Source organism: Neolamprologus multifasciatus, chromosome 13, assembly GCF_963576455.1.
Source record: "Neolamprologus multifasciatus chromosome 13, fNeoMul1.2, whole genome shotgun sequence".
Taxonomy (NCBI): Eukaryota; Metazoa; Chordata; class Actinopteri; order Cichliformes; family Cichlidae; genus Neolamprologus; species Neolamprologus multifasciatus.
This window is the reverse complement of record NC_140451.1, coordinates 9,468,335-9,486,787: the sequence shown is the minus strand read 5'-3', so window position 1 is coordinate 9,486,787 and position 18,453 is coordinate 9,468,335. Positions and strand designations below refer to the sequence as shown.

Here is an 18,453-nt window from a genome sequence, read left to right as displayed (position 1 = left end):
TTCTCACATGACAGCGAAGGACATCGAAGATGACACTGAGGGGTTGCTTGCAGTGCATGTTTCAAAGTGAGGTGGTAAGACATTGTTGGCAAAGATGATATTTATATAATGATGACCACTGCAGAGAAGTTAGCCTGAGACGAGCATGAGGACTTATTCTCATGGCAGATTCAGAAAACAGAGTCCAAGTGGCATGAGATCACCCAGGGATGAGGTGAGGACAGAGGCTGATGGAGACAAGCAGAAAATAGACAGCTGACACTGACAGGTCCCAGTGGGTGACTTTGTGTTTGAATGTATTTAATGTCCACAGGCTCTGAAGACAGCATCTGCAAAAAAAAAAAAAAAAACAATAACAAAAGAAAAAAACTAATTACAAAGATAAATCTTTGACACTTCTAGCATGCAGTGAGTCAGTCAGCATCTGCATTTGTGCAGGAGTAGGTGTGTGCTGACGTCAAAGCTTTTGCAGGGAAGTTGAAAGAACCGTTGGGGAGTGACGGGGGCTCAAAAGAGAGATCGGCAGAAGAAACAGACGTGCACAAAAGCGAGTGCTGATGCACCAACATTATAGCTTCAAACTGCATCTGTGAAGAGAGATTTAGGTCAAGAGTGTGTGTGCGGGATCAGAAAAATGAAGCAACATGTATTCCAGCACCTTGAAACACAAACATATTTAAATATCACTGAAAATACATAAAATTAAGGTGGAGAAACCAAGCTGAGGATGTGTACACAAACAAGCAGAAATATTTGTGAAAATAAACCAAGAATCTCTGCAAACAAAATGATTAGAGAGGATTTTTCTTCTTCTACTTAAGCAAACAAACGTTTTGGAAATAACTGAGGAAAATAAACTCTTCCATTTCCACTGACTTTGCCTGAGTCGCTTTTATGCAATTAAAATGAAATGAATACTACATTTCACATTATCTCACCCTCAACTGCCTGTGGAAGAGTCCAGCTCTTTTGCTGCTAAATTCCCCACTGTTAGCTCCGTCCCATTTAGGCACAGCCAATTCTGCCTCGGTGCCTTTTGAAAACCAGCATACGCTTCTACAGGTTAGAGAGTTGGGAGTAATGTGTTGTGATGGACCAAGTTGAAAAAACAGGAGGAGTCACAGGAATTGTTAGAAAAATAGGGTATTCATTTATTTAACCCAACAATTATATTTACAAAAGTAATAAATGTTGAACTCATAAAAGAGGTCAAAGAAACAAAACTAGACTCAGGCAAAGAACTGTGAACTCAACAAACATAACTGACCTAAACAGGGGTATATATACTGCAGAGCAGACCACTACGACACAACAGGGGTAACTAAACAAAACACAATCATAAACAACAAAAGCAATGCAGTACAGTCCAGTTTGTTAATAAACTAAACATCAAAGAAGAAACTCAAAACCACTAACCCGAAACTCAAATATTGAATTAAGTACAAAAGCGTTTTTTTTTTTAATTAAAGAAAATACACATTCTCCCCTTCAGCAGGAAGTGGTGGTGCGGTCCAATTATCCTTCTTTGTATTTAACGGCTTTAAACCCTGGCCACCACCTTTTGTCTGGCAACTCCCAGGGATCATGGCAGGTAAGAAACAGGTAAAAGAAACAAAGTAATCAACTGGTATGCATACATAAGTAAACTAAATGTGTGTGCTTACAAATAGGACAAATGTACTTGTAACGTTGGACCCAAGAAACATACGCTGGAGCGAATATGATGACAGCAGAACTTTTATTTAATACTGTGGTTTATTGACTGGGACACAGACACTCCCGCTCCCCCTCCGACTGTCACTGCCAACATATAAAGAGACACAATCACTGTCAGATCCCAGCACACCTGTTCACCCCGCCCCTGCACCGCCCCGGGAGCTCACTGCGTCACCCCTCCTCTGCAGCTGGCCAGAGACCACACCCACGCCACAAATAAAAATACACAAGAGTTACCGACTTTAGAGTCTGGCCATGGTTTTGGCCATCACTGTGTTAAAGTGGGTCCAAACAACATTTTTGCCTCCTGATCTTTCTGATAACTACAGAGATTGTACAGGTAGTCCAACTTCTCCAGGATGGCACATCATTAAAAGTCCTCAACCCATCAGCAGGACTGGTATTTGCTCCTTTGTGCAAGGAAGACGCTGGTGTGAATATCTCTTCCCAAACAATCAGAAACAGACTTCATGAGGATGGCCTGAGAATCCGATGTCCTACAGTGGACCTTGTGCTCACTGCCTGCCGTTTGCCATAGAATACCAGAACTGGCAGGTCCACCGATGGCACCCTGTGCTTTTCACAGCAGGTTCTTTCTGAGCACATGTGACAGTCGTGAAAGGGTCAGGAGAAGTCGTGGAGAACATTATGCTGTGTGTAACATCATTCAGCATGAGCTGAGTTGGTGGTGGGTCAGTAATGGTCTGGGGAGGCATATTCATGCAGAGATGAGCAATGGCGCCCCGAATGCCATTAGGTATCAGCATAAAATCCTTAATAATATATATATTTTGGTAGCTATTAATAAAATATATTTTATATATTAATAAAATATATTTTATATATTTTATTAATAGCTTTTATTTTATTTTATTTTATTATTTATTATAAAATATTATATAATAATAATAATAATAATAATAATAATAATATTATAAAATAAAATTATTTATTTTATTTTATTAATTTATATATTTATATTAATTAATAAAATATATTTTATTAATAGCCACCAGCCACCAAGTTTGGAAACATTGTGCAATATAACACGGGTGTGGCAGCTAAAACCCTTTTGGATCCATGACTCAATGAGGACACAGAGCATCCAAGAACACTCTTACTTCTCCTTTGCGGCTCTGGGACTTGCAGACCACGGAATCAACAAAGGTGTTCTATCTCTCACAATGGCATCTTATAATTTCCATTTCTGACAGCTCTGATGAAATGCTCATTCACACATGCACACGTGTCTATCTTATCCAATTACTGTGAGGACAAGCTATGGTTTACTGTAATGAATTATTCATAGCGCAATAAGGATGCACCACAGAGGATAGTGTGTCAGTCTAAAGTGTGCTCCTCAGAATCCCTTTAAAAGATTATTTCTCGAATTCAGCTGCCACAATTGCCCGCCGTAATTAAGTTGCTCTTTGCAGGGGCAGAATCGAGCCCACCAATCTGTGACTCGCTGCGATTAGAGTTTAATTCTGGCTGCCCTTGTAGCTGCACATGGACTTTGACTTGTGAAACGTTAAAATGAGATTTTAAAGGAGGAAGACTCATGACGTGTTATCACCGTGTCGCCATGCACACGTGCACATCCCTGTTCTCCAGTGACGCTAACGTTTTTATTTATTTCTGACAGAAGAGATTCTTTGGCAAATTTTCAAAGACGCTTATCCGTGGCTGTGAAGAGGCACTGAACATAAGCATGTCAATAATAATGACAGCCGCTATCCACAGAGAATTGTTTACGCAATTAAAAAGCTTATGTCCAGCAGCGAGCTTGAAAATGAACAATTATTTTAGCTGTAAGAACGAGGCTGGAAACGTGAAAAAACACACAGACAGCACACTTTTTTAAACTTGAGAATGCGCTGCATCTACAGCAATGTGTTAAAGCTGCAGTATGCTCTGTCCTCAACTTCCAAGTTCAAATCCTCTCCTCTGTTAATCCCTCGGAGAGGGCAGGGATGATGGGACATACGGCCTTTAGAGAGAACCTGGTTTTGGCCACATGCTTTATTCTGCTATTTAACAAAATGAGCAGACGCCAGCTGTTGCAGCAGTGGATGTGGGCTGAGTGTAAGTCAGGAGCCACGTCATACATGACAGCTGTTTGTGGCATCAGACGATCTGAATTTGTGACTCGTCAAATTGCCCATCTGGGTCAAAGCAATAGTAAATAAATAATCAGTGGGTTTTAGTCATGTGGTAAGTTATTATTTTAAAAAAATGAACATCATTAGTTGCAAAAGTACTGGGCTGTTTTTCTCCTCAATAATTTCACTAGATATTGTGCTTGGAGCTAAGAGCAGCAGAGGTAAATTGCTTGGCCCCACAAAACAGTCTGTGTTAACAGGTCTGTAATCCATAAATTAACCTATTATTCATGTCATGGTGAATTATTGTATTAAGCATATCCACAGTTAGATAAAATGAAATAAGTATAGCTACAAGCAATCCCTATCCACCAAGGATTCAGGCTTCAATTTCTTCCAAATGCTCTGTTTAGGACAGTTTTTCTACTCTTAGCTCTGCATGATGTCATTTAGAACGCATATCCTTAATATGATCACCTAAGACATACGCACCACTGTTCACTTATTATGTTTTAGTGTTTTAGCTCCGCTCATAAAGAGAGTGGAGCTAAAATGGTTTGTTTCAGGGAGAAACTGAGGGTCTGCACCAAGACCCAGAATAAGCTACACAAAGCTTAATAAAACTCTGAAGTATGTAAGGGAGAAAACAGGGGATTTAAAATGAGCACGTGTCTTCTTTGAATTATCTTTAAACGAGTTAATATTTGTGTGTAGATGCATATTCATCAGGGGTCCAATGTTTGCTTCCCCCTTTAGTGAAATCACATTTGGAAAACCCAAGTAGGGGTGCAGCGAGTTCATTAAGCCAAGCTGTTTCACATAAATTTTACATTCAGTTGTTTAATAACTTCAAAGAACCAAACTTAATGGCTTTGAAATTAAAAGTCTTTGAGGGAAAAAATTAAAACATAATGAAAAAAAAAGTTCTGTGTGAAAATGAACAAAGCAAAGAGAGAACATGTGAACTCACAGTCTCACATAGACGGAGCTTATATGCTGTGGCTTTGATTATTGCATTTGTACGACACTTTTATGGACAATTGTTTTTCTAGCTTACTTTGGCTGTCTTAACAATCCATCAAGTCTACCAGGTTTACACACAATTAGGTTAATCGTCTGCCGGTTTATTCTTCATATATATAATACAAACATGAGAGTATTCATTTTCTTTTTAAACTCATAGCAAGAAAGAGGAGCTTATAAGCTGCATTTCCCCCCCTCATCTCTGTATTTCAAAGGCTACAGTTTTGTGTGTTCTTCTTGTTCACCACTTCCCGCTACAGGACTTTGCTTTGTCCATTTCAGATAAGGACTGTAATTTTGAGTGAAGAATAAATTACTTGAATTGCCTTTCAGAAGGCCAAGAAGAAAAAGAAAAAGTCAGCAAGCAATCAGCTTTATTTCAGCCAAAAGCCGTGTGGCCATGCATGAAAGTAGGTGTAATGATTGAACGAGCTCATAGGGTCTGAATATCACCTCTGGAGCCCCACACGGGTTTCTCTAAAAGACACCGGAGGGTAGCCGGGTTCACCGCTGCAGCCTGACTGGAGAGAGTCAGGAAGCGTGTGTTGATGCTTATAGATGTCTGAGTGATGGTAGAACTGCCAGAGATAGAGCTCGGTCATGTTTGAAGTGCTTTAAAGTTCATTATGGAGCTAATTCCCAGCACAGTGAGAATAGCGTTACAATAATTGCATCTCCGGGGAGAAAAGCAGTGGGTGATTTTGTACATTCAAGCAGATGTGCATTGCTGAAATTTGCTCATAGATCACCTTTAGAGGGATTCCATTTAATTAAACATATGGCCTCTCGCTAAATTAAGAGAGAAGGTCTGATCGGATAGAAAAAGAGGAGAAAAAACATTAAAGACTTGTCTAAATTTAAATACTTATGGATAGCAGTAAAAGCAATAAGATTAAACCTAAAAAGGATGCCTACACAGAACAAAAACCTAACAACATATCTATATCTGAATGCTGTTGACCTATTTATTGATAATTGTTTAATTTCAAGTGCTGCTGGTCTGAACAATATATTGATGGACCACTGTTTCCCAGCATAACAGCACAATTGCATGTGCTGCATAGTGTGTTTTAAGGGGGAGATGGGTGTTAGTAATAATCACAGGCTTACGACTTACCCTCCTTTACAATATCCTTGGCAAGAAAGGAGAACATATTTTATTACAGAGTCGAGCTGTGGCATAAATCCCTGCTGTATGGAGGGGGAACATAAAGCTCCTTCTGTGCCTTGAATGAAAAACCTTTAAGTGTTGAATGAACGGCAAGTGCGTCAGTGGGTGAACGGCACAATTTAAGCACTTCCAGTCTGTGCGACATCCCCACGTCTTAAAGAGAATTCTGCTATTTTAAATCAACCTGTAGGCGCAGAGAAACGAGGTCAGACACAAACAACGTCGCCGTGGGAACCCTGCGCTTCAGCAGCACGGTGACATTTCTCTGTGGAAAAAAACGAGGTGGAGGAAGACCACCTCAAAATGTCACAGGAGGAAAATCAGAACAGTTAATGAACTGTCACCATTTGGTTTCGAGTGCACGTGAGACTGAGTGTGAGAAGTTTCCTATAGAGTTTCACAATACAGAATATAAGCATGTATGTGAAATCTCATCATTACCCCTTTTTACACTGGTAATATAAAAACAGTTGGAGAACATCCCCATCCTCTCTAATCTGTCAGGCATAAGATTACTGTTCAATCAATTACCAGCAGGTGTTAGGGACATGACTTCAGGTGTTCCTCATTAGTGTTTTGACCTTTATCTCACAATACACCCTTAGTTGACGTAGACCCAGCCACAGGATTGTGAAGTCTGGGTGTGTGTTCCTAACAACCCTCCTCATCCACAGCTCAGAAATTAATGCTAGTAGATGCTGGGCAAAGAGAAAATTTTTAAGGTCTGCATTATACTTATTGTGATATAATTAGCCTATGTGCATCACAAGAAATTTGGGGGTTTAATTGGATTACAGCAGTCCTCAATTAAAAGTCATGAATGAATTTCCATTTTAAAACATGCGGAGGCCTTAAACGGAAATAGAAGTAGGGTAAAATAAAGGCATGTAAGTAATGCTGATGTTTGCTAAATTGGTTCGTTTCATCTGCCTGTCAGGACCTGGAGATTGAGATGATATTTTCATTTCAAAATAAAAGCGGTGGATTGAAAGCACAAGTCAAATTAAAGGGTCAGCTGCATTATCTGTTAACTGTTTGAGCTATGAGGTAATTCAAGAAAGAAAGAACGCCTTTATTTCAACATGTATGTCTTTGTTTTACTTTTTATTTTATTTTATTTTTTTCGAAGTACAGCCAAACTCCTAATCTCAGTAGACCTAAATATAGACCTAAGAATACAAAAAGTCTTACTTTGAAAGTATAAAAGGATGCCTGACGTTCCTGTTGGGTCTGACTTGTCACTGGTATATTGACCTAGTTTCAGCAAACAGCAGTCTCAGGTTGGCTTTTGAATTAGCGGCGCGCGAGGACCCGGTGTCGGAGCGCCGACGAGCGCACAGCCTCTCGTGCCCAGAGACTCGCGCAGCACAATGCTGGAAACCAAGTTTCCATCCGCGAAATGAATCTCCCTAACGAAACCAGAGCCGGGAGAAGTACAGAACATTACATTTTCGCACTTGGCACCTACAAACTTCTGGCTTTTACTATTGGGACTATCGGAGTATTCGGCTTTTGCAATAACGTCTTTGTCATAATACTCTACTGTAGGTTCAAAAGACTCCGGACGCCTACCAATTTGTTGCTGGTCAACATAAGTTTGAGCGATTTTCTAGTTTCTGTCATCGGAATAAACTTTACCTTCGCTTCGTGCGTTAAAGGCGGATGGATTTGGAGCCAGTCGACGTGCATCTGGGACGGCTTCAGCAACAGCTTATTTGGTGAGAGGAGAAAAAAATTAAGTCATTTAATCGTTTATGCTAGCATTTCTTAACATTTAATGATATTTTTTATTTACAAATAAAATTATTTAACCCTGTTACATTTTTGTGTGTCTCGCACCATATGCAAGGAAATAGCGGCTCAGTGTAAATAGGCAGAAGGCGGAGAGAAGCTCATTAATAACAAAGAATGCACTACGAAGGTATGAAGGACGTTATCAGTAACATAAATCTAAATATAATTGTTGTTTTTTTATTTTTTTCAAATGACACTTTTTCTACGAGTTCTTGTGCAAATTTCCTCTCTTCACTTGTATTAAAATACAGAGTAAACCATGCAGTCCCTCCCCATGATGAGCTGTAGTAATATCTAGCTGCTATGCTGAGCTTTATATTGTGTATTTTTTCTTCCTGTATTTATACTTGCACCATACAGTGAGGAATCTTTTGACACCTCCCTGCGCCTGCCCTTCTATGTTAGCAAAAGTGTCCATTTATTTCCAGCATAAGTCTATTCAGCTGGGAAGTGTGAATAAACATTGAGGGTCATTGTCTGGGTCCCACCAGCATAGGAATTAGAGCTCAGCAGGACTCATGTGTAGTAATGAGCTCATTAGTGATAGCCTCCAAGTCTTCTTCTTTTATTTTTTTTTCTCCCGCTTCAGCAAATGAAACCCAGCGAACCGGCTGGACTTCTGTCATCCTGCTGTCCTTTAAGTGACATTGTCTTCTTTCCACATATTCCAAAGGGCACACTTGCCCGCCTGTGTCCGGTGTGCAGCACTGCAGCAGTGGTTGTGGCTTGCAATGTACATGTCACAGGAGAATTCAGAACCAAAACGCATACAAAGATAGTGTTGATATAACAGTTTATATAAGATGAAGTCTTTCATGACTAAAGTGGCATTGAAGAAAGAAGATGCTGCGTTCTGTCTCTTTGGCCCTTAGATAACCTCCCTTTCCCCCTCGTCAAAAGGGGGGGAAAGGATTCTTTGTGATATTTGATATGTGAAAAACTCAAGGTCATGCAGGTTGTCGTGGCTTGATTGGGTGTGAGCACTGCAAATCCAGAGAACCTGCTTACACTGAGCATACTGTTACAATTGAGGCATATAAAAATAACCCCCTTGGCTTGACAGTACGTGTGCCCTCCAATAATCTATGCACAAATAAGATGTCTTCTTTGCACATTACTTTAAGTGTGACTCAGTAACTGACACACAAAGGGCCACAGGAGCTGCAGCAGTAAGCGCTGGCTGTTCTGTCCAAGCACGTCCTTCCTTCAGCTGGTTTGCTGTGGCTCAAACTTAGCGCATACTATATAACGTCTCCCTTTGTAATCTGTGCATCCACCTATTGATGCTGTATCTGTCTCATTCGTATGTAACAAAAGAATAATAAACCTATCTGAGCTTACATAACTGCCTATACATGTATATAGGTTAGGGGAGTGTGTATGATGAAGTTTGACTGAAAATATTTTCCCTGGCATATTGACCTAATTTCAGCAAAGTTATCGTAGATGCTATACCAGGGCTTTAAGAGGTGCTCTTAAGATTGCATGCTTATAAGTAAAATGATGCACAGGATGAACAAAAGTGCGACAGCTATGCACACAAGCCACTTCAGTACGTGTGGTAAAAGCAGGCTGTGTAATGCAGATGCGGGTCCTAAAGGTGTGTGTGCGTAGGAGTCAAGAGCCTCTTTCTGTGCATCTTCACAGGGTTTTGCACCAAAATGATTGAATGTGATGTCCAGACACAAGATGTTCAGATTTGTGTTTACACTGAGTGCGATGTACACTCAACCCAGACACGGTGAGTAGCCACTGACCCAGATCCTGCAGTGCGCGGTCTGCATTACTCAGCGTGGTTGTCTCTCTCCCTTTGCTGCCAGGCATCGTTTCCATCATGACTCTGGCGGCCCTGGCTTATGAGCGCTATATCCGGGTGGTCCATGCACAGGTGGTGGACTTCCCCTGGGCATGGCGAGCCATCGCCCACATCTGGCTCTACTCCCTGGCCTGGACAGGTGCTCCCCTGCTTGGGTGGAACCGCTACACTCTAGAGATCCACAGGCTGGGCTGCTCTCTGGACTGGACCTCGAAGGACCCAAACGATGCCTCGTTCATCCTCTTATTCCTCCTGGCATGTTTCTTTGTGCCTGTTGGTGTCATGATCTACTGCTATGGGAACATCCTGTATACAGTGCAAAGGGTAAGGAATAAATAGGATTGTTTGGGGGTTTTTATTGCTTGCTTCTCTTAGAAACAATAAGATTAATAAACTGAATGAACAACATGGGATTGTTAATGAAGGCTAGCCTATCAAAACATTAACCACGACGGTCGAAACTTATGGTACACATCTCCACAAAAATACATCTCTATTCAAATATTAACCCCCATTTCAGATGCTTATCGATTTATTGATGTAGAGTTTTGTATGTTGTTATTTCTCACTTCCAGAATAGTAGACTTCAGCTGTTTTAAGATTTTGCACAAAACACATTTTTATTTTTGGGTCATACTTCTGAAACAGCTTTTTTTTTTTGCTGTAACTTGAATTTTCACTGCTGTTTTCTTTCCTTGTCTTATAACTGACAGCTCAACTGTGCAAGCATGTAGAATAAAAGTGAGACATCAGAGAACAATACAAAAACAAAACTCCAGCTCTTATACCCGACAACAAATTCCAGTGTGTAAACACACTCCAGCTGCTTTGAGTGCTAACACCTCAGTTCATGTGACACTTGAAGTGTCGCTGTCTTTCAGCTTACACATGAATTAGCACTGATGTGTCGCAGGACTTCCACTTCAGCTGACTTTGAGGTCAGTTCATCACATGCAGCGAAAGAACATTTCAGCGTTTTATACCACTTGCAAAGGATATTTCAATGTCATCACTTGATCTCCAAATTGACAAATCAATTGTTTAAAAGAAGAGAAAAAAGTGGAACTAAAAAGAAAAAGCTAGAGGAACAACAGGTACCTAAGCAGAAACCACTTAAGTTAAGTGGCAACAGGTAAAAAACATAACTGGGTATAAAAACACCATCTTAGGCTAAGTCCACACTAGCCCGGACAGATTTGAAAACGGCATTTTCGTCTGAAAACACTCCGCGTCCAACTATCGTTTTCATAGAGTTGTGCGTCCAGATTGAAATGGACGAAAACGCTTATGTTCCAGTACTGCACATGCGTGAAAAGCAAGACGATTCGACCTGCCTCATTTCTGTCTGCCGCTTATTTACTTTCCGGCTCTTTGAAACGTCGCGGCAAAATGTCGAGGAAAAGCGCCAAGTTTTTTAAATGGACTGACAATGAGGTGGAGTTGTTGCTGCGAGTAACACAAAAGTACAAAGTTGCAAAAGCGAATGAGAATTTAAAAATCTGAAGAAAAGCTATCTGAAGCATGTACAAACTGATATTAATCTTTAATAGGGCTGTCGAAATTGAGAGCAAACAAAACAACTGCTGTATAATGCCCTCCGCTATCTTAGTTTAATTGGTCACATGACTAAAATGTGTCATCGTTTTCGAAAAGGCTCCGGGTTCGTTGTCCACACTGCGACGTAAAAACGGCGTTTTCAAATGTATCTGCTTTGGAGAGCGTTTTCAAAATGCTGCGTCTTCCTTGACCGAAAACACCGTCTCGGTGTGGACGAAAGGCCAAAACAGAGAGAAAAAGATGCGTTTTCATTTGAAAACGTTGAAATGTTCTGTCATGTAAATTGTTACATGGGCTCAGGAAAAGTTCCAGAAATCATTATCTGTGAACATTTCACCATGCTATCCTCAAGTGCAGATTAAAGCTCTGTCATGCAAAGAAGAAACCATATGTGAACATGATCCAGAAATGCTGCTGTTTATTCTGCCCTAAATTTAATTTCAAATAGACTAAGGCAAAATGGAAAATTGTTCCGTGGTCAAGCAACCTTAAAATCTGACATTATTTTTGGAAAACATGGAAACTGTTTTCAAAAAAAGCATAAAGAGGAGGGCGTCCCTCAGTGCTTAGTTTAAAAGCCTGCCTCTGGTGTTATGGGGCTACATTAGGGAATATTGAATTAGGAGCTTGCAGATCTGAAAACACACCCCAAATCTACAGGTTTCAGAGCAACACATATACCCACCCAGATTACATCTTTTTCAGAGAAGGCCTTGCTTATTTTAGAAAGACAATGCCAAAACACATACTGCAGACATTACAACAGCGCAGCTTTGTAGTAGAAGATGCTGAACTGAACTCTGCAGACTTTACACCAATAGAACAAATGATACGCCAGACATATTCAATCAGTATCAGCTTCTATAGCAGCTGATAAATAAAAAAGTAATAAAGACAGGGGAAAACCATGTTATGAGTCTTGGCATTGCATTGTTTTTCTACCAGCTCTCTGCGACTGCACTGTTGGAAACATAACCAATATTAGGGAAATCTGTTTATGTACTTACTTTGTAAGTATTGGCTGAAATATTGGAATATCACTAAATATTTGTCTAGTTTCAGCTGAGGGGTTTCATTGAGTGAAATCTAATCTAAAAGACATCTGACAATTTAAATTTTTAGTTGGTTTAAAACAGAACATCAGTCATGTGGCTCCACCTCACAGTCTATCACACTTCACAGGTTATTGTAATGTGTGGAGTGGATTGTAGATCGACACTTTGCCGTGGTATAAGCTCACTGGGCCTTTAGTCGAATGCCCTAAAAATGGTCGGCATTTACAAACTGTGATTGGCGAATGGAACAGGAAGTCTTAGTCAAGAAGCCACAACAAACAAGTCGTCACTTCCAGACGCTAAGTAAGCATACTAGTCAATAGCTTCCCAAATTGTTAGTACTTAAACTCAGTTACTGTTGCAAAAGTCTTTTTTTTTTTTATCTCTTTGCATGATTATTTTATACCTTTAGCCAGAGACTGAAAACGCAGACTCTGCGGCGTTCATTTGAATAAAAAACACTCCTTGACCTTAAAGGGTTAAGTGCTGCCTTTCACACATTTTTCATTAACGGCTGTTTTATCATTACATTCCTCTGTGCCTTTGGGACCTGTCCTGTACGCTGGAACTCATCCAGAAAACTCACTATTGTGCTTCTTAGAAGCATTGCCTTAAATTCTTGTGGCAAAGGACAAGTGATATGAGTTCAGTTCATTTTAATAATTTCACGAAAAAATACTTTGTCTGTGAAGGACTCTGCAGTCATCATTCAGGAGATGACTGCTGAAGTGACACAGCATATTTTGTAATGAAACATGTAAATGAGAAAGGGACTAACTGATTTCCAAGCCTTCCTGCATCAGTTTCCTTTCTTAAATATGCACAAATCATGCAGGAAGTGTGAGCTGCTGCGTTCTTGGAGCACCTCAGAGGCCTGGGTGGCTTTGTCACATGTCACAGTATTTTGGGAACATCTTCAAAGAGGAATAACTCAGTACCCTGCAGACTATTTCTGGTTTGATATGAGAGCAGCTGGCCAGCTTTGCTACAGCAAGAAAATCTTATTGTAGATATGTGAAGGCCTGGAGAAACAATAGAATTTAAGCATGCAAAAGGTTGTGGATTAATAAGAAAAGAGCACAAATTGTAAAGTCATAAATATTGTATTCACGTCTACGTTCAGATGCTGTGTTCTTTTTTTGAGCGAGTCTAGAGAATAGCTATATTGTTTATCATGACATCTCGTTAGCTGAAGGGTAGGTTTGATCTGCAGTGTCATGAACCCAGCCTGTTACCAAGGCATTATCATGCTTTCACAACTTTTACGATGTTACCAACATCTTAAGATACAATTCTCAAGAGGAGAAGAGAGATAAAACGGGAAATTAATGTAATCTATCTTATTGTAACCAGTAAACTAGCCTGACAGCTGTAGAGCTTTGGTGTGTTTAAATATAAAAATAAATAGAGAGAACTCCCAATGAAAATGAAAACTAACTTTCTGTTTCTTAACTATCCTTCCATCCATCCATGTGGCTACTAAACCAATAAATTTACCACAAGAGACAGAACCGGGATGGCCACTCCAAATAACAGCCGTCCTGACACAGAGCTTAAATTGATCTGAGTCGAGAGCTGGACTCGGCAGCTGTCCAATCACCATCTTAGTGATGGCAGCCAGGAGAGAGATTGTGTCATGTCTTAGAATCAGAGGCCAATCATAACATGGGGAGCACACACTGTGCTCGCACAAAAGCTAGTGGTTAAACTATAAAGTCACAAGCTAAAGTTTTACAATGATTAACAGGCAAAGAGCTCAAAATGACTACACATTTATTGATTTCTACTTAAATGCTGCCCAAACAGTAACAGTATACACTAAATATTTCAGTGCAGGGAAACTGGATTGAATGTGCACAGAATCACAGTGTTAGAAAGAAAGACACTGCAAAGGTTTGATTCTGAGACGAGAATGAAATCCACATTGTCCACGTGCTCTGTGTCTGTCTAAAGGCAGTTGAAGATACTTCTTGGATAACAAAATAACATCTTACCAATATTTGTTTGTGGATGTACACAAGCAGCTCCTGCGAAGTTAGCAGGAGGGGAGGTTTGTTGTACAAATCCTACCGGCAAGAGGGTTAGGTTCACAAAGTCTGTTGCCATGGTAACTGACCCAGAGTTTAAATAACCGTCTCTTTGACTAAGCCTGCTTCCTGGAACAGGCCCCAAGATGAAACACAGACAAAAGCCCTAAGGATGATAAAAAATAAAACAAAGAAAAACTGAATAAAAACCACTGAAATGTGACTATCGAAGTAGAAGAGCTGCTGAGGGAACAAGACAGACAGGGGAGAATAGGGAGATCAGTAATACAGCACAGGTTGATATATATATCCCAAAGTTGAGAAATTACTTTGGTGCAGCAGGTAGAAATTAGGATTAATCCCCCCCAAAGAACATAAAATTGTCTTAAATAAGGAGAATAAACTAATGAGGCTAAGCAAACAAACAAAATCAAAGACTGTGACATAAATTTACTTTATGACAAAGTGTCACTGTGACTTGTTTGCTTGATAAAGAAATATCCCATCATGTCAGCATCCTGCTCTGTCCTGTTTCTTATAGCTGCGCTCTCTCCAAGACCTCCAAACGGGTCAAATCATCAAGATTTTGCGTTATGAGAAGAAAGTCGCCGTGATGTTTCTCCTGATGATAACCTGCTTCCTGGTTTGCTGGACACCCTACGCTGTCGTCTCCATGATGGAGGCCTTCGGCAGGAAGAGCATGGTCTCTCCCACTCTGGCCATCATCCCATCATTCTTTGCCAAGTCGAGCACGGCGTACAACCCCCTCATTTACGTCTTTATGAGCAGAAAGGTTTGTAATCAAATTATTTTTCTTTCTTTTTTTTAAATGTTTGGGGCAAGGCTACCTCTCCAGCACCAATCTCTTTGTGTTGCTGCTCGAAAATTAGCCCAGGTTAGGCTGCTGTCTAGAATACATGATATATTTCACTTGAGAGTTCTGAATAGCCGCTTGCTGTGTAGTTTGTCATCCCTCCCCCGGAGTAACCACAGCTGACCCATAATTAAATATGGACAAACACAACAAATCGATAGCATCTCAATGTGAGGGGACGGTTTCGTCTCCTGTTGTGTAACTGCTGCTTTAAGTAGCAAATTGCAGGAATATTTTCCCACAAAATGTCACTATTTTTAAAATATTTTTCCATTCCTTAATATGGTGAGCATAAGAATTAATTTTATTTTGTATGTCAGAGTGAAATGGTCTGGACCACTAGTTTTGGTTTGCTGGCTAGAGGCTGATCTCTTGTGTGTTTGACATACTAATGAGTGAAGAAAGGAGGCTGTTGTTAAATACCAGCCTTTGCTTCTGTTTCTCAGTTCCGCCGCTGTTTGCTGCAGCTGCTCTGCTCTCGGATCTCTTGGCTGCAGCGCAACCTCAAAGAGCGCCCCCTGGCTCCGATCGAGCGTCCCATCCGACCGATCGTTGTTTCCAGTGCGTGCAGCAGCGCCAAGGCGCGACCCAAGAAGAGGGTGACCTTCAATTCCTCCTCAATCGTCTTCATCATCACCAGCGATGACTTCCAGCACCTGGATGTGACCTCCAAGGCTGGAAACTCCACGCAGTTCAATGTTATCCAAGTGAGGCCACTGTGAGCCAAAAACACCGGACTTCTCACCCCACCAATCCGTATGCCTTAGGACCTAACATGCAACTCCAAGCCAAAATAATCCTGTCTGACCTCCCTGGCTGTTTCTGTGTCCACACGTTTTTACAGCCTGGTTACAGCTTCATGTATAAACCCAACTGTAAGCCCAAGTTCTCAAATAAACCAATTTGAGTAGTATGAAAGTTTGACATCCTCATCTAACATCGGCTATTGTGATATAAGTAACTTAATGTAGTAGTGGTGGTATTTTTCTCACACGTATTTGTCAGATATGCCATACAGTATATGTGACAGCTGTAGGACTTTGTTATATGAAACGCAGTTGAGGACCTGAGTTTGGCTTAACATGTGGTAGCATTTTCATTTTTTGGTTGGTACCCAACTGTGTATAATGGAATACAAGCCTTAGATTCTTAGCCATAACCCATAATGCACAAACTGACATTACTGTGTATGGATTCAATAAAGAGACCCTATTTTAAGCTATCTAGCCTGTTTTCTTAAGCTCATCTTATTTCAATGTAAATATCAAGTGAGACAAGATCAGTCACTGTGAAATTACACTTGGTAGATTTGCATGTATTAGGACGATGGGAGTAGCCCTACTTGAAGACTAAGAGGAAATGAGACTAAGACCTTAGTGACACGCTCCTTTCATTTCCTCCTGAGCTGTCAGCTATGAATAGATTTAATGAATGGTTTTCCTTAGCTGATAAAAACCCTTTTAACTGTGGATGTGAGAACAAGTGAGAGGGACTTTGTCTTTTTAGACAGTTGGAAAACTGGGACTTGGTTGATTTCTTACTGTATTTTCACTATGAAGCATATCTTATAATAAAGACTGGAAACCGGAAAAAAATAAACTTGCCTAGCTGTGTCCACAGGTGACAAAACTGGAAATTTAACATTTATGCTTTTTGCCAGAGAGTGAAAATGATCAATGAGTTTCATGAAGGGTAAATAAAAGTCCTTAAAACAAGTCATCTTCACTTGTTTTATATAGATTATAGCCTGGTGAGCATAGCAGCACATTTGAAGTGGACAAACCAGCCAAACTCCAAGCCCAAAGAGAGGAAATACTACATTGCCGGTTGGTCAGAAGTACAGGTGTAAAATTGTATCTTTGTTACCAGCAGGCTGTTGTAAAAGTTTCTTTAGTTAAATCTACAAAAAAGATAAACAGATAAAATCAAAGATAACACAGTCTGACAGGCAGAAAATACCTATCACATCTCAGAGTGGTGTGAAGTGTCTTTAAAAAAGTGGAGGCCTGGCAGATTTAAACCTATACTGCAGGTGAACAGCGTTTGATAGTCATATCCTTAATAAATAGGAAACTTTCACCTTTCTTGAAGCAGTGTGACGCGATCTTGACAGACCACAGAACAAAACATCCAAAGAGTTGTACACAATTCTGTCGTCTATATTTGCATTTATGTTTTAGCATGTTTTAATGAATCACTGCACCTATTTCCCTGCACCTATATAAAGAAATAAGGGTTGGCTCAATATATTTGCATGTAGTAATGTATGTATAAGTGAAACATTGCAAAAACATCAGGTAAAATAGCTCAGATTATTTAATGCAGCTCTAAAAACAAAAACAAATCCCAGATTTTGCATGAAGTAAATGTCACTGGGCCCAGTGGAGAAAAATAGCTGACAAGAATGATTCTTGTGTAAAAACAGTAAAAACTTCTACACACACCTAAAACTGACCCTGTGTTCTTGAATTAAACTTGCTTAATAATTAAAACAGCAGTGTTCTGCTCACCGCTGCTGATCATTATCGGTTTAACACTAATGAAATGGTGTCATTCTGATCAATCACTGTAAGTCCTTGAAGTGAGGGCAGCCATTATTGGAGTAATTTGCCATTACTGGAGTTATAGCTGTGAATTAGATAATTCAATTCAAATCAAGATTAGTCAAAATCTAATCAATATTTGGGCGCCTCTAAATTCTTTTCTAGTGTTTAACTCTAAGTCTGTACACCTGTCTGTCAGATCAGTGACGATGCCTGTGCTCAGAGCGTCCTGAGAGCCACAAGCCTGTCCCACATTTTCTCAGCAGAGATGATGAGCTTGTTGATATCTGGAGGATTTTTAATGAGCAGGTAGGAACCACCAAGAAGAGCCGCCACAGCACTGAGCAGCAGGCCACGGTTTATCACCTGTGAAGAAATTAATAGATAATTAGTTTGAATTCAGTTATTTGCTTCACAAATCACACAAAGGTTGGTAAATTGCTTCCAGTTTCATAAACATTAGTATCCCAAACATAACTGCAAAGAAAACACCCAGGCTTTGTTTCCCTGGAGATCTATGGCAGTATATGTGGCAGGAGTGTGGTCTCTGGCTCTGCTGCAGTGGAGGGATGGTGCAGTGGGCTTGAGGGGCAGTGCCAGCGAGGCTGAGGGTGGAAGGGATTTAATTAATGAACGCTCCTCTTTTTATAGTGACGCAGAGGACCAGAGATGAGGTGCAGAGATGTGCGGAGACTGGAGTTATTGAGGTGCCAACCAGCAAACTCTGTGGCTGAGCTGCCCGGAGGAAAGCATCTAGCTTTTGAAACACTGTACA

General features: G+C 40.4%; 2 protein-coding genes across 3 annotated transcripts in view; one reads left to right on the top strand and one right to left on the bottom strand.

Annotated features, from left to right (window-relative positions):
* Positions 1-7,263: 7,263 nt before the first annotated feature.
* opn3 (opsin 3) lies at positions 7,264-17,461 on the top strand. Its single transcript, XM_085183478.1, has 4 exons — positions 7,264-7,730; positions 9,627-9,946; positions 14,803-15,054; positions 15,582-17,461. Exons 1-4 carry the CDS (start codon positions 7,412-7,414, stop codon positions 15,855-15,857), a joined length of 1,167 nt encoding a protein of 388 aa, XP_085039604.1. The 5' UTR covers positions 7,264-7,411; the 3' UTR covers positions 15,858-17,461.
* Positions 9,626-18,453, bottom strand: part of kmo (kynurenine 3-monooxygenase) — a 28,882-nt gene continuing 20,054 nt past the window's right edge. For both annotated transcript variants that reach the window (XM_085183473.1, XM_085183472.1), the window contains exon 16: positions 9,626-18,044. In XM_085183473.1, coding sequence (XP_085039599.1) covers positions 17,898-18,044 — 147 coding nt within the window. In that variant the 3' untranslated portion in view covers positions 9,626-17,897. The remainder of the gene's footprint in view (positions 18,045-18,453) is intronic.

Coding starts and splice junctions, on each gene's coding strand:
- opn3 (XM_085183478.1), top strand. CDS start 7,412: ATGAATCTCCCTAACGAAACCAGAGCCGGGAGAAGTACAGAACATTAC. Junction 7,731..9,626: donor CTTCAGCAACAGCTTATTTG/GTGAGAGGAGAA, acceptor CTTTGCTGCCAG/GCATCGTTTCCATCATGACT. Junction 15,055..15,581: donor ACGTCTTTATGAGCAGAAAG/GTTTGTAATCAA, acceptor TCTGTTTCTCAG/TTCCGCCGCTGTTTGCTGCA.